Source organism: Gracilinanus agilis, chromosome 4 (genome assembly GCF_016433145.1).
Source record: "Gracilinanus agilis isolate LMUSP501 chromosome 4, AgileGrace, whole genome shotgun sequence".
NCBI classification, from domain to species: Eukaryota; Metazoa; Chordata; class Mammalia; order Didelphimorphia; family Didelphidae; genus Gracilinanus; species Gracilinanus agilis.
Window position 1 is genome coordinate 134,306,971 of NC_058133.1, and position 15,279 is coordinate 134,322,249.

The 15,279-nt window shown below is 36.1% G+C and overlaps 1 protein-coding gene across 1 annotated transcript in view; it reads left to right on the forward strand.

The window, feature by feature from the left end:
* Positions 1 to 15,279, forward strand: part of DNAH14 (dynein axonemal heavy chain 14) — a 374,871-nt gene that overhangs the window by 304,851 nt on the left and 54,741 nt on the right. The window contains exons 57-62 of the mRNA XM_044674970.1: positions 926 to 1,141; positions 2,669 to 2,899; positions 3,231 to 3,352; positions 5,233 to 5,477; positions 8,335 to 8,759; positions 8,836 to 9,034. Coding sequence (XP_044530905.1) covers positions 926 to 1,141; positions 2,669 to 2,899; positions 3,231 to 3,352; positions 5,233 to 5,477; positions 8,335 to 8,759; positions 8,836 to 9,034 — 1,438 coding nt within the window. The remainder of the gene's footprint in view (positions 1 to 925; positions 1,142 to 2,668; positions 2,900 to 3,230; positions 3,353 to 5,232; positions 5,478 to 8,334; positions 8,760 to 8,835; positions 9,035 to 15,279) is intronic.

Here is a 15,279-nt window from a genome sequence, read left to right on the forward strand (position 1 = left end):
TCTCTCTCTCTCTCTCTCTCTCTCTCTCTCTCTCTCTCTCTCTCTCTCTCTCTCTCTCTCTCTCTCTCTCTTCTCTCTTTTCCTCTCACTTTTTTACCTTCTCTCTCCTAGAGACCCATTAACAACTTCTGTTTTTTCTGCTTTTCTACTCCAACAGTTCTTTTCCTAGATGTCAATAGCATTCTTTTCATAAGTCCCTCAGACTTGTCCTGGATCATTGTATTTCTCTTAGTAGCAAAGTCTTTTAATAGTGTCACTCTGATATTATTTGCAGACTCCTCCCTTGTCTTTGTATCAATCCTCCTTTTCCTGTCTTTACTTTCATTTTCTGTATTTGTCTTTTTTTTAATCTACAATGGTCAGTAGGTTTCCTGTATTTACTCCTGGATCTTTTTAGACATCTCTGTCATTTCTTTGAAATTGTATCTGCTTTCCATAAAATCTGTGGTCCACATCAGTCTGTCTAATTTTTCTCTCCTTTTCTAACATGAATTTTAAGATAAACCTTTATTTCTCTATGAGGTTCCCATTATTTCTACATTGAATATAGAATAACAGATCTTTTGGCATATATTCAAAATAATAATAATAGCATGACAACTCAGGAGGTTGAAAATCAGTGCCCTAGAGATCTAGGTATGCCTTGGTAGTTCATAAATCATTGAATTTTAAAGAAAGAAATGAGTTTAAAAATTATCTAAACAAACTCCTCCTCTGTAAAATGAGTAAACTAAGGCAGAAATAAATAAAATGACTAGTTAGCAATGGAGCCAAGACAAGAATTTTACCTTACATTTTTAGCCTAAGTAGCATAATTGGAAATGACACAATTTGAAGATAACTTTCTCATTTTTAAAAATTTACAGTATTATTTTTTCAATTGTGAATTGCTATTAACTTTTTTTACTTTTCTTTGGATATTAAGAGTCGATGGGAAGAAACAGTGAACTCACTAGACCAGCGGTTGGAAGGAATTGTGGGAGATATACTTATTTCAGCAGCATGTATTGTCTACAGTGGAGTGTTCCCAACTGAGTACCGCCAGTTAATTCTGAATGAATGGGAAAAAATCTGTACTGAAAACAACATTTCTAAATCTTCACAGTTTTCTTTAATTGATGTCATGGGAAATAAACATGAGGTATTTATGTCTTACATTTGAATGGGAAATGTGCCCTTTTTAGGGTTTCCTCTTTTTAGAATTCCTAGGGTGGAAATATTGCAGAATTCTGGATTCTCCAGAAGCCAAACTGGAGACATTTGGTTAAAATTTGAGATTTAATGTCACAATCACAATTTCTCTTCAAAACTTGTCTGTTATTTGCACTAAGTTCTATCCTCAGACCACCCTATCCTAGTGATCCAAGAGCTATTTGCCTTCTATGAACCCTCTAAGTTTTGTTTTGTTTTTTTCTGGAAAATTACTAAAATTATCAGATTTCATTCAGTTGCAGGGACTATTTTTAAATATAGAGCTATATATATACATACTCAGCAATTTAATCAGAAAATTTAAACTTATTTTCTTAGCATACCTAGCAATGCAGGATTTTTTCTTGTTATTTGTTTTCTTGGTTTGGAATAATTCCAGATTTATTTGATAGATTACTGGCTAATAGCCCAATCAAAATGGATATCCAAACCAAAAATCAGTTCCTATAGCAGGTACCAATTATTATTAATTTTCTGGAGTTAAAAGATTAATTCTGACTTGATAAAAATCATAGAAATTTGGTGGCTGATCTCTCCAATGACTCAGAATCTTTGGTTCTCTGTTATTCCTTGTCAGTTTTCCACCATCTAATTCTGACCTGACTGATATAGTGATGACCTAAAATTAGCCTCAGCTACATACATTTGGTTAGATTTTATCAATCAATGGATTTTACCACAGGCACTTGATAATAGAGTCTGGTGCAGAAATGGGAGGTCCTGGGTTCAAATTTGACCTCAAACACTTCCTAGCTCTGTGTCCTTGAACCAGTCACTTAACCCCCCATTGCCTAGCCCTTACCACTTTTCAGCCTTGGAACCAATACCCAGTATTGATTCTAAGATGGAAGGTAAGGGTTTAAAAAAAAAAAAGACAAGACAAGAAATACAATTCCATGGCAATGATGGTGATCCTAGCTTCTCAAAGGCTACACCAATAGAGTGCAAACTCTGCCACTACCACCAGGCTAACAAAGCTAAAAAGTATGGCCTCGATCATATCCATCTACGAGCATGATGATGGGCTTTAAGTCTGTTGTGTAGGGACCAACCTAAGTAACTAAATTCCAAGAGGCACATCTATCACCAGAGTTGTGACCTCCAGCTGATGGATTTTATTAAGCCATTCATTAAACTCTCTGTTAAAACATGGAGGACATTGTGATTTTGCATCAGCAAAGCTATTGTGCATAGCAATGAAGTCAGAGGTCCTTGAAATACTAAGGAAGTAGGCACATTACAAAAGGGATCCATTTACAAATATATTGACCTCAAGATTTTTTAAGTAGAAAACTTCTCTAGTGCACTTTGAAATAATTTGATTTACAAAAATTTGGTTTGCACACAACTTTTTATGAATAATTCTTTTTGAAGCAAACCAAACCACTTTCTGAAGAATCCTAAAAATTATGGAAAAGCTTGTAATGGATAAAGAATACTAATGCTTTCATTCTAGATGCGCCACTGGCATAATCAAGGTTTACCCCTTGGTCAGTATTCAGTAGAAAATGCCATCTTGGTTAAGAATGGACTGCAGTGGCCTCTGCTAATTGATCCACATAAACAAGCCTACAATTGGCTGCACCAGATGGAAGGTGGAAGACTTCAGGAAATCCATATTACCGAAACTAATTATGTTAAAATAATTGAAAATGCAATGAAAACTGGAGGATGTATTCTCTTACAGGTATTTGAACAACAATGCTTTACCCAATACTGCTCACAGAGATCTCATGGGTACTAACTGTGTACTAAGGGATATGGGAGGTATAACTTTGATAGAGAGGAAAATACACAATTAGAAAAAGCTGAGTCTAACCTAATCTGTTGGACTCAGGGCATTAATTCCCTCAAAATTGCCTATAAAGTGGGACCTCTTTGGTTTCAGTTAATTGCCATGTCAAATTTGTGAAAACACATATTTTACTATGACAAAAAAAAAGTTTTTAACTGTAATGGTCTTCTGACATATTTGTTCCTTATGCTATCAATTTTTCCTGTCTGCTATGGTTTTTCAGAATCTTCCTGAAACGTTAGATCCAAGTTTAAAATCTATCTTAAAAAAAGACATCTATCACAAAAGAGGACAACCTTTTATCAAGATTGATGAAAACGAGATTGAATACAATTACAACTTTAGGTATTACTCCTTATATTTAAACAAAATATCCCTTAATTGTTAGAGAAAAGTTCAGTGACTATATTCATACTGTGTATTTCAACAAACACTCTTTATTTAACTCTTAAGCTGTAGAGCATTTCTATTTACACAATTGCCAGTCCCAATGACTTATGCTAATGTAGGTAGCAGTTTTATATCATAGAAAGGGAAATAAATATAAAACTGGGCAGGAGAGTTCCAAGATGATTTTTTTTTAAAAAAAAAAGGCTGATTAAAAACAGGATTATAATTAAAAAGTAGAAATATTACCAAGATCTGAGTGCTATTTGTATGGTGTAAAAGTAGCACCTGGAAAAATGTTTTCATCTTTATATTGGCATTAGATAAAATCATTTTCAAGTCAAATAAAAAGTGAAAGGGCATGGAAAACCTCCAAGATTATTTTCAAAGCAAAAATAGGGATGAAATCCCTAGGAATAAAAGCTTCCATATCTAGAGAAATGAGTTTTTATTTTGAATGCTTTTTATCTTCATCACCAAAAACCAACATCAATCAATTCTGAGACCAGAATTCTATGCCTTCAGAACAAGAAACCTTTAAATAGAACCATCTATCTTTAAAGCATTTATAAAAATCAATTTGTTTAAACAAATAAAAACTCTACTCCACGTGGATGTTATTCTGATCTCCCAGGATCCAGTTATCCTAACAGTAACAGTTCTCACTGATACAGGCTTTTAAAATTTATAGTGTTTTCCTTACAATAACCCTGAAAGGGAAAGAGGGTTAGTGTATTGATCCCCATGGATCACATAGCTACTAAGTATCTGAGGTAGGATTCAAACTCAAGTCTCTTAACTCCAATTGCTTCATTCTTTTCATTGTATCACACTGCCTCTCATCCTAATCTCATTGGCAACTGTATTTTGCAGTACAATATTCAAACAGTTTTTCTGTTCAGTGGAGCATATAGTAATAGATCATCAAAATGTCTATTATTATGTCAAGACTAAAGACATTGTCTATACAGTTGCTGAAATCATCTCAATCTAGCTTTCACTCTGTATCTCAGAGCAGATGAAAGAACTGTAAAAGCCTCACATTGCCTTGCTACTATTTCATTGTGTAATAAAGATGTAGACATTTTTAACATCAGAATTCGAAGTTAGGCCAAGAGTGGGGTGATTTCCCATGACCTACTGTTATGGCATCTTTGGGTCAAGCTATACATTACTCTGGATTACTGAAATAAGGGGCCGGGAAGCTGTTCCAACAAGTAGGGAGAAGGGCACCAAAGTTCACTTTGGGAGGCAACTAGGTAGCTCAGTGGATAGAGAGCCACGTCTGGAGATGGGAGATCCTGGGTTCAAATATGACTTCAGACACTTTCTGGCTCCGTGATCCTGGACAAGTCAGTTAATGCTCAGTCCTTACTGCTCCAAGATGGAAGGTTAAGTTTGGGGTTGTTTTTTTTTTCCAAATTCTCAATTTGTTCAAGAGACTGGTAAATACTACTTATGGAGAAAAACCATTCAACTGCACATACCCAGGTTGTGGGCAGCCAAACATTCTACTTTTTTAAAGTATGCTAAAACTATATCTAGGATATATACAATGTGTGGCTTACCTTCATTCTAACACTCACACACACAAACATAATGGAAGGACATTTTTCAAGTTATGTGACCAGCCTAAAATAGTAGATTCATTCAATCATTCATTTATTCGTTCAAGTGTTTTATGTTCTGAAATTATTCTGTCTACAAGGCAAAATAATGCTAAAAACTAATCATATACTTTTTTTGAGATAAGCTACATTTTATATTTGCAGAAAAAATAGTTTTATTACTTCTCTACATATTCAGCATATGACTAAAATGTCCTTTATATGTTCCAGGTTATATATAACAACAGAAATAGCCAACCCACATTTTCTTCCATCTGTTTATAATTACGTTACCATGATCAACTTCACAGTGACATTCCAAGGTTTGCAGGACCAGCTTTTGTCCACCGTTGTGATTCAAGAAGTCCCTCAGTTAGAAGATCAACGTTATGAATTGTTAGAGAACATTTCTGCTGACCTTTTAACTCTCCGAGAATTAGAGGAAAAATCACTGAGTTTGTTGCAAAAAACACAAGGTATGGTCAGGAACTTTCTGAGATGAAAAGGTCTTTGAACATCTAGAGATAAGTCAGATAAAAAAGACCAGAGGTTTTCACCTTCTGAATTTTTGGCAAAATGAGGTAGATTTTTATATATCTATATATGTCAATGTGTAAATTAATAAAGTAGCTAAGCTAAATGTTATTCTGAACATTGCCCTAGTTTTATTTTTCTCCAGTTTCCTCATTAGCTTTGAGTTCCTCTTTGAGCTTTGAGTTGGGGGAGGAAGCTAAGTGGCACAATAAATAGAGCACCACACCTGGAGTCAGGTAAATCTGAATTTCAAATCTGAAATTCATATCTGGTCTCAGACGCTTACAGCTGTGTGACCCTAGACAAGTCACTGAACCCTATTGACTCAATTTTCTCATCTGTAAAAGGAGATGGAGAAGGAAATGGCAAATCCTTCCAGGATCTTTGCCAAGAAAACCCCAAGTGGGATCACAAAGGGTCAAACACAACTGAATCAACTAAACAACAACCACCAAATTGTTATAGAATTGACTTTAATACAGAATAGATTTTGTGCATAAACTCTTTTGCCCTGTAATCTCAGGTAAAATGCATTAAGAAACATTATCAAGCCTGAGTAAAGGCTAATTTTCAATGCCATTCAGTGTTGGAAAATAGCATTTGAGGGCAATTCTCATTCAGAAAAAATTTCAGGCTTTGCCCTGAGCTCAAAAAAATTGTCAAACTATTTCCCCCTCTCTTCCTTTTCTTGTTCTGAAATATTGAATATCTATCCTTAATAAAAATCAAATAACAGCATGTAGGACAAAAACATAAATGATATTCAGAACACTGTCAAGTTATAACTATATACTGTAATTTCTAGTTCACTGGAGCAGGAGAATAAAGTGATAAAAGTTCCATATAAGGCCTCTGTGGCAACTATGGGAATATCTCATTGTCTTAAAGTTTGTAGATTTTGCTTTTTTCTTTTTTACAACTGAAGGTTTGTGGCAACCCTGCATAGAGCATGAGATCAGATCATGTCTCTATGTCACATTTTGGTAATTCTTGCAATATTTCAAACTTTGTCATTATTATTTTATCTATTTTGGTGATCTGTGATCAGTAATCTTTGATTCACTACTGTAACTGTTTTGGGGACCACGAATCATACCCATGTAATACGGCAAACAATACATAAATGATATGTATGTTTTGGCTGCTCTATCAACCAGCCATTCTCCTGTCTCTCTCCCTTTCCTAGGGTCTTCCTATTCCCTGAGACACAACAGTATCAAAGAATATTACATAAATTTAATTGATAAAGCAGTATCAGGGTTTGAAAGAATTGAGTTCATTTATTTGGGATAGTTTTTGTGAGTAAAATGCTATCAAACAACATCACATGCCAAAGAGAAATCTTTTATGAAAGAGTCAATCAATAGAGCAAACTTTATTGTTTTTTCTTTGCCACAGTCACTCCAACCTTTAGCAAATGCCACCCTGATTAGTTGGTAGCCATCAACACTGAGGCAAGGCCCCCCAAAAGATGCTGAAGATAATGGTTAGCATAATTTTCAATTATGATACTTACATCATTTTTATTTTTTATAATTTTATTTATTTATTAGAATATTTTCCATGTTTACATGATTCATTTTCTTTCCCTCCCCTTTTCCCTCCCCTCTCCCAGAGCCAACAAGCAATTCCACTGGGTTGTACAAATGATGTGACTTTACATATTTCTATATTGTTAATCTTTGCTATAGAGCAATTTTTAAAGCCTAGACCCCAAATCATATACATATATATATGTATACATATATATATGCGTGTGATAAGTGATGTCATGTGTTTTGCGTTAGCATTTCTGCTCCCATAGTTCTTTCTATCAATGTGAATAGATTTCTTTTGCATAAGTCCTTCCTAGCTTATTGCATTGCTATTAGTAGCAAGGTCTATTACATTGGATTTTTCCACAATGTTTTACTTTCTGTGTACTTCTTCTGGTTCTACTCATTTCACTCTGCATCAGTTCATTGAGGTTCTCTCAGTTCATATGGAAAGTCTCCAGATCATCAATCCTTAAAGCACAATAGTATTCCATCACCATCATATATCACAATTTGTTCAGCCATTCCCCAATCGAGGGACACCCCCTCATTTATATGCGGCCTCAGACACTTCCCAGCTGTGTGACCCTGGGCAAGTCTCTTGACCCCCATTACCCACCCTTACCACTCTTCCACCTAGGAGCCAATACACAGAAGTTAAGGGTTTAAAAACAAACAAACAAACAAAAAAAGTTCCTCAGAGTTGTCCTGGATCATTACATTGCTGCTAGTAGAGAAGTCCATCACATTCAATTGTGCCATAATGTATCAGTCTCTGTGTACAATGTTCTCCTGGTTCTGCTCTTTTCGCTCTGTATCAATTCCTGGAGATCTTTCCAGTTCACATGGAATTCCTCCAGATCTTTATCCCTTTCAGCACAATAGCATTCCATCACCATCAGATACCACAATTTGTTCAGCCATTCCCCAATCGATGAACACCCCCTCATTTTCCAATTTTTTGCTGCCACAAAGAGCACATATATCTTTAGACTTTTTCAATGTTATCAATCAGTTTTGCTGAGTTTTTTCCCCTTTTCTTTTTTCCTTTTCACTAAAATACTACTTGTTATATGGGTAATTTGTCTTATGGGGAGAACTCAAAAGATACTTGGAGAAATATAAATGATGTTGAAATAAAAGGTATGAGCAAAAATGTAATTTTAAAAATTAATACAAAAATTCCTACATAAAGATAGAATGAGAAAAAGGCCTAATAGAACCCCACAATTTTTATCTAAATTAGCTTTTTGCTTTCCTTTAGGCTGTATTTTAGATGATGATAGCATTATAGAAAACTTAAAAAAATCCAAAGTTACATCCATGGAAGTTAAAGAACGTATCAAGGCAGCAGAAAAAACTGAAATGGAATTTCAAAACACCCGCAAAAACTATCTTCCCATCGCAACTCGTGGTGCCTTGCTCTATTTTTTAGTGGCAGATCTGGCACAGCTCAACTATATGTACCAATTTTCTCTGGACTGGTTCAGGGAGATGTTTGTGATGTCTGTAAGTTTCAGTGATAAGATTGATGAAGAAGGTCAGTTTGCTTTGATTTCAAGAAGAGCAGAAATGTTTCAGAAACTACAACAGTACCGAGATGAAAAACCTGATCCTCTAAAGGACCGAGAACGCTTTGACAAATATATTGAGGATTTAGTCGATGTATTGACAGAAAGCATTTATAAGGTAAGACTCAGTGTACAGAATTTTCCATATGTTTTTTGCAGGCTCTGTTGGGCCTACAGTTGTCTTTTCCCACCAGGTCGTTTCTTCAGCACTATTTGTGGAAAACAAACTTTGCTTCTCCTTTCGACTTTGTGCCTCAATCCTGCAAAATAATTGTGATGGAACTCAGATGCGAAATAGTACAGAATGTTTACAGGAGGAAGAATGGAACATCTTCTTGTACTCTAGCATACTGATAAATATTGAAGAGAAATCTCCCCAGTCTACATCTGAAGGTAAATAAAAAAGCCTTCATGAAGTTGTAAAGAATGAATCTGAATCAATCCTATAAAAGAAGAGTTTGTAATGAATGGCCTTTAAGTTCCCTTTAAGAATTGGTCTATGCCTAGTTTTTGCCATACTGTTTTCCAGTTTTCCCAGAAGTTTTTTGTCAAATAGTGAGTTCAGAAATGTGACTATGGCACTAAGTTTAAACTATGAACTTCCTCAGGGCAAGGCTAGACTAAGTCTGATTCATGGCACCAAATCTGGTATCTTGTACATAATAGGGAGTCAATGCACAATTTTAAATGAATAATTTTTAAATGACTACTATGATTAAGGTTATTTCATGTTAGAATACTAAAATGGACTGGACTGGAGACCATGAAAAGCGAAATCTGTCTATCCTTCATAACTTTTCCTCCTCCTTTTTTTTAAAAAAAAACCCTTACCTTCTCTTTTAGAACTGATGCTAAATTTTGATTCCAAGGCAGAAGAATAGTAAGGGCTAGGCAACTGGAGTGAAGTGGAATCCCCAGGGTTGCACAGCTAGGAAATGTCTGAGGTCACATTTGAGCTTGGGGTCTTCCTGACTCAAGATTCATTCTATCCACTGAACCACCTACTGCCCCTACAGTTTACTGACCAGTTCGGATCTTTCCCTTTTCTTATCTTTTCTTGAGATTTAAGTATTTATCTTCCCCATCTGCCTTCTGTAAAATTCCATTATATCTCTCCTGCCTGAGTAATGAAATCCTATATAATGTAGCTTAAGACTGCTGCTCAGAGGGGCCCACTACATTTTGCGTACTTTGGATCTATGTTCTAAGCATAATAAACCAGTTTTTAAATGCATTTCTGCATGTTAATAGTTTCTGATTGGCAGGAGTATCTATCAATGCATCTTTGAACAATTTCTCTAACAGTGGAAAATCTAGGATTCTTATCACCTTCAGGCACTTTTTAATCACTCCATAACTATCAGTATAAAGAGGCAAAGAAATCTCATGAGATTGAGAGTCATTATTTTCTTTTTCTTTGATTTATAGCTTGCTAAGGCCAAAGAATTCATTGCCTATGGCCAGATTGGTGATGAACCTCTTCATTCTTAGTTAGATTGGCACTCAAACAGCAAGTGATCTGTTTCTAGGACTAGAGCTATGTATGCTAGAGCTGGCTCTTATCAGCCCTGAGAATTTATTGTTCAGTTTTCAGTCTGAGCATTTACTCCCTCAGAAATTGGCAAACACTATAAATCAGGGTTTGATTTATTATTTTTATTGTCTTAGATGTATGGATTTGATGGAGAAAATGTTAATAATGCATCTATATATTTTTCCCCAGTAAAACTAGTTATTAAACATTTATCAGTACAGACCTGCCTGAAACCCATATTCAAACTTTTCCAGCATGGTAGAACCTCACAGAGCTTGCAGTGCAAAAGTAGATCAGCTGATTGGCATAAGTAAAGAATAAAAGATTCTAATATTTAATTGATTGTCTTAAAATGCTACAAAGAAAAGTGGAGAAAAAAACTTAATCTAGAATATTGTTGGGTAGATCTGATAATATTATAATAGTTAACATTTATATAGCACTAACTCTGTGATAACACTTTACAAATATTATCCCATTTGAGGCTCACAACAACCCTGGGAGGCAATTGCTATTATTATTCTCATTTTACTTATAAAAAATTTGAGGCAGATAGAGGTTAAGTGACTTGCCTAGGGTCAGTATTTGAGTTTAGATCTCAACTCAAATATTCCTGCTTCCAAGATCAATCAATGCTTTATACACTAGTTCAGTCATTGTATTTTCAGTTGTATCTAACTCTTTGTGTCCCTCTTTGGGGTTATTTTGGTAAAGATACTGGAGTGGCTTGCCATTTCCTTCTCCATGATGAAGAAACTGAGGTAAATAAGATTAAGTAACTTGACCAAATTGACACAGTTTGTTAAGTGTCTGAGGGCAAATTTGAACTCAGGTCTTTCTGACTCCAGGGCTGACCCTCTACCCACTTTGCCACTTACTGCCTTTTTATACACTAGAGTACCACTTACTCTCTGTCCTCTATGTTTCCTCCATGGAGGATCTATGAAAGAATAAGAACAAGAATCACACAGAAAAGAATGCTTATTTTAAGATAGATTCCAGTCTACAGTGATGGAAGAAATACTTAAATTAGATGAGATCCCTGATCTTTCCAAAAATACTCATTGAATAACTTAAAGTTGCTCTCTCTCAACACTAGATGGCAGTTGCTTATTGGTAAGGCTGAATGAGTCAGAAAAGGAAGACCATAAGGCAGTGAATGGTTGAAATTAGCAAATAGTTGAAAAATAATTAATGGGGGAAAAAAAAAGTATTCCAAGTTATATATAGATTTTAGGGAGTTGGATGAATTCATAAATGAAATATAGGCATCCCCAAAATCAGATGATTACTTCCTCATGTTCTTTCTTAGTATCCATGGGAAGCTCTCAGAGATAAGAATCTAATTGGACTAGGCAACTGAGATCCATTGTCAGCAATGAATGCCACCCACCAGAACTCTGGCTATCTTAGACCAATTTCTCCAAACACATTTTGCCTCTGTCAAAAAGATAAATGGGAAACATACATAGAAGGACTGCCAGAGATCAGGAACACTTTATAAATATAAAATAAAAATCAATTTTAAATTAACTATGATGAAATTACTGAAATCATCATAGCAACAAGAAAAAGAGTGAAGAAGGTTATTAATAATTCAATTCCATTTTCAATTCTATAGACATTTATTAGGCTCTTACTCTATGTACTCTACTAAGTATTAGGGGTACAAATAAGGAAAAGAAAGACAGTCTCTGCCCACAAGGAGGTTATACTCTAATGGGGAAAGACAACATGTAAAAGGAAACTATAGTCAACTCTAGGGTTCCGGGCAGCAGAGTAAAAAGCAGCTCTTAACCTCTCCTGACCAAAACATACAAGACTCCTCAAGGGGACATAAAAACAAGTCCAGATGAACAGAGGAACTCCACAACAGGGTGCAGCGTGGAAGGTACATGGAATCGGGACATTTCCATGCTATAAAGGGGTGAAACAGCTCTCACTAAATCTCGGGCTGAGCAACCACCCCACCCCCAACCCCTCCACACACACCACCTATAACGCCAAAGCCAACTAAAAAGAAATAGAGCAAGTTTGGGGCACCCATTGAGTCATTGGCAGCTCCAGGGCCTGTTCCTGAGAGCAGCAAGATTTAGGTCCCCAAAAAGCTAAAGAACGCACATGAACTCTGAACGCGGATGTGGAGTGCAGACGCAGATGGAGGCACAGGTGGAGGCAGACACAGCTGTGAGCTAAGGCTCTGAAACCCTGAGTGGGGAACCAGTGCAGACGGGTATACGACTGTGGAAGCAGCTCCCTGAGACTTGTAAAGAAACCTACAGCAGAGGATCAAGCAAGGGGGTCCACCAGGGGGCTTGACCTTGGAAAAAAACCAGACCTCAGACCTCAGGAGCCAAAAGACCACAGACAGTCACTGAGCGCGAGGATAAAGCTGAGAAGCTGCTGAGCTAACGATGGCTACCCAGACTCAGGAAGTTCAGAAGAGAAAGATTAACAACAAGAAAAAGAAGTCTTTAACACTCGACAACTTTTACACAGAGAAAATTCAGACAACCTAGCAAACAGAGGACGAGAACAAACAAGCATCTGGACCCTCCTCAAATAAGGAAAACGGGTCATAAGCTATGGAAGAGTTCAAAACTAAGATTTTGAGGAAGATGGAAGAGATCTGGCAAGAAAATAACAGTTTAAAAGGTAGAATCTTGCAATTGGAAAGTGAGGCTCAGAAATCAAATGCACTGATAAGCAAATTGAACACCAGAAATGACCAGATTGAAAAGGAAAACCAAAAGATCATAGCCAAAAACCGAAAGATTATAGCCGAAAACCAGTCCCTAAAGGCTAGAATTGAGCAATTAGAAGCTAATTATCTTTCAAGACAACAAGAACAAATAAAACAAAGTCAAAAGACTGAAAAAATAGAAGGAAACATGAAATATCTCAATGAGAAAGTGACAGACCAAGAAAACCGGTCTAGAAGAGACAATTTGAGAATCATTGGTCTTCCAGAAAAACCAGAAATTAATAGAAACCTGGACTCCATACTAAAAGAAATTATTCAGCAAAATTGCCCTGAAGTCCTACAACAAGAGGGCAATATAGACATTGAAAGGATCCATAGATCATCCACGACGTTCAATCCAGATAAGAAAACGCCCAGGAATATAATTGCCAAATTCAAGAGTTTCCAAGTAAAAGAAAAAATCTTACAAGAAGCCAGAAAGAGACAATTCAAATATCAAGGAGCACCAATCAGGATCACACAGGATCTGGCAGCCTCCATGCTAAAAAACCGCAAGGCTTGGAATACAATATTCAGAAAGGCAAGAGAGTTGGGCCTGCAACCACGGATCAACTACCCATCAAAATTGACTATATATTTCCAGGAGAAAGTATGGGCATTCAACAAAATTGAAGATTTCCAAGTATTTGCACAGAAAAGACCAGGGCTAAATGGAAAGTTTGATATCCAACCACAAAAATCGAGAAACATGAAAAGGTAAATAAGAAACAGAGGGGAAAGAAAACTCATAATTTTTAAATTTGCCTTTTTAAGGGCCTCAGTAAGATCTAATTATCTGTATTCCTATGTAGAGAAATGCTATGTATAATTCTCTGTAGTGAACTCTATTCACTATTATAGTATTCACTATTATAGTAATCAGAAGAATAATTCACAGGGTGAGGGTGGAACACTAAATGATCTAAGATGACATGGGGGATGGGAAAGAGGGGGTGAATAGTAGGGGACACCAAGAGAAACTTGAGTGAATAAGAAAAATAGGATATTCTATTACACACAAAGAGGGCATGGGAAGGAGAGGAGACAAATACTATTATAAGAAGGAGAGGAAAAGAGCATTAAGAGGTAATAATCAAACCTTACTCTCAGTGTAATCAACGCAGAGAGGGAAGAGTAGCTATACTATCCATTGGGACATAAAACTCTTATCTAACCCTTCTGAGAAAGTCAGAAGGGATAAACCAAGGGGAACAGGGGAGTGGGGAGGTCAAAAAAGGGAGGGGAGAAGAAGGGGGAGGGAATTCATTAGGCCTTTAAAAACAAAAAGAGGGGAAAAATAAGGGAGGGGGTAGAAAGGGAAGTTAATCAAGGGAGGGGATAAGGGATACCGGCTTAATAGCAAACCACAGGTTTAAAAGGAAATACTATAAGAAAAGGGGGTAGAAATAGGGGAGGATACAAAAATGTCAGCAAATGCACAACTGATGATTATAACTCTGAATGTGAATGGGATGAACTCACTCATAAAACGGAAGCAAATAGCAGAGTGGATTAGAAACCAAAATCCTACCATATGTTGTCTACAAGAAACACATATGAGTTGGGTGGACATACACATGTTTAAGGTTCAGGGCTTCAGCAAAATCTTTTGGGCATCAAATGAGAAAAAGAAGGTCCGAGTGGCTATTATGATTTCTGAAAAAGCCAAAGTAAAAATAGATATGATTTAAAAAGACAGGGAAGGTCATTACATCCTGATTAAAGGCAGTATAAACAATGAGGAAATAACACTGCTCAATATGTATGCACCACATGGCATAGCATCCAAATTCATAAAGGAGAAACTGGCAGAGCTCAAGAAGGAAATAGATAGTAAAACCATACTAGTGGGAGATCTAAATATTCCTCTTACAGATCTAGATAAATCAAACCGAAAAATAAATAAGAAAGAGGTAAGAGAGGTGAATGAAGTCCTAGAAAAATTAGATTTAATTGATATAAAGCCATTGATTGCTCATGGGTAGGACAAGCTAACATAATAAAAATGACAATTCTACCCAAATTAATTTACCTATTTAGCACCATACCTATCAAACTACCAAAAAACATTTTTACTGAATTAGAAAAAACTATAGCAAATTTCATCTGGAATATCAAAAGATCAAGAATATCAAGGGAAATAATGAAAAAAATGTGAAGGAAGGGGGCCTAGCAGTACCAGATATTAAACTATACTATAAAGTAGCAGTCATCAAAACAATATGGTACTGGCTAAGAGACAGAGAGGGGATCAGTGGAATAGACTTGGGGTGAATGACATCAGCAAGACAGTGTATGATAAACCCAAAGAGCCCAACTTTTGGGACATGAATCCACTATTTGACAAAAACTGCTGGGAAA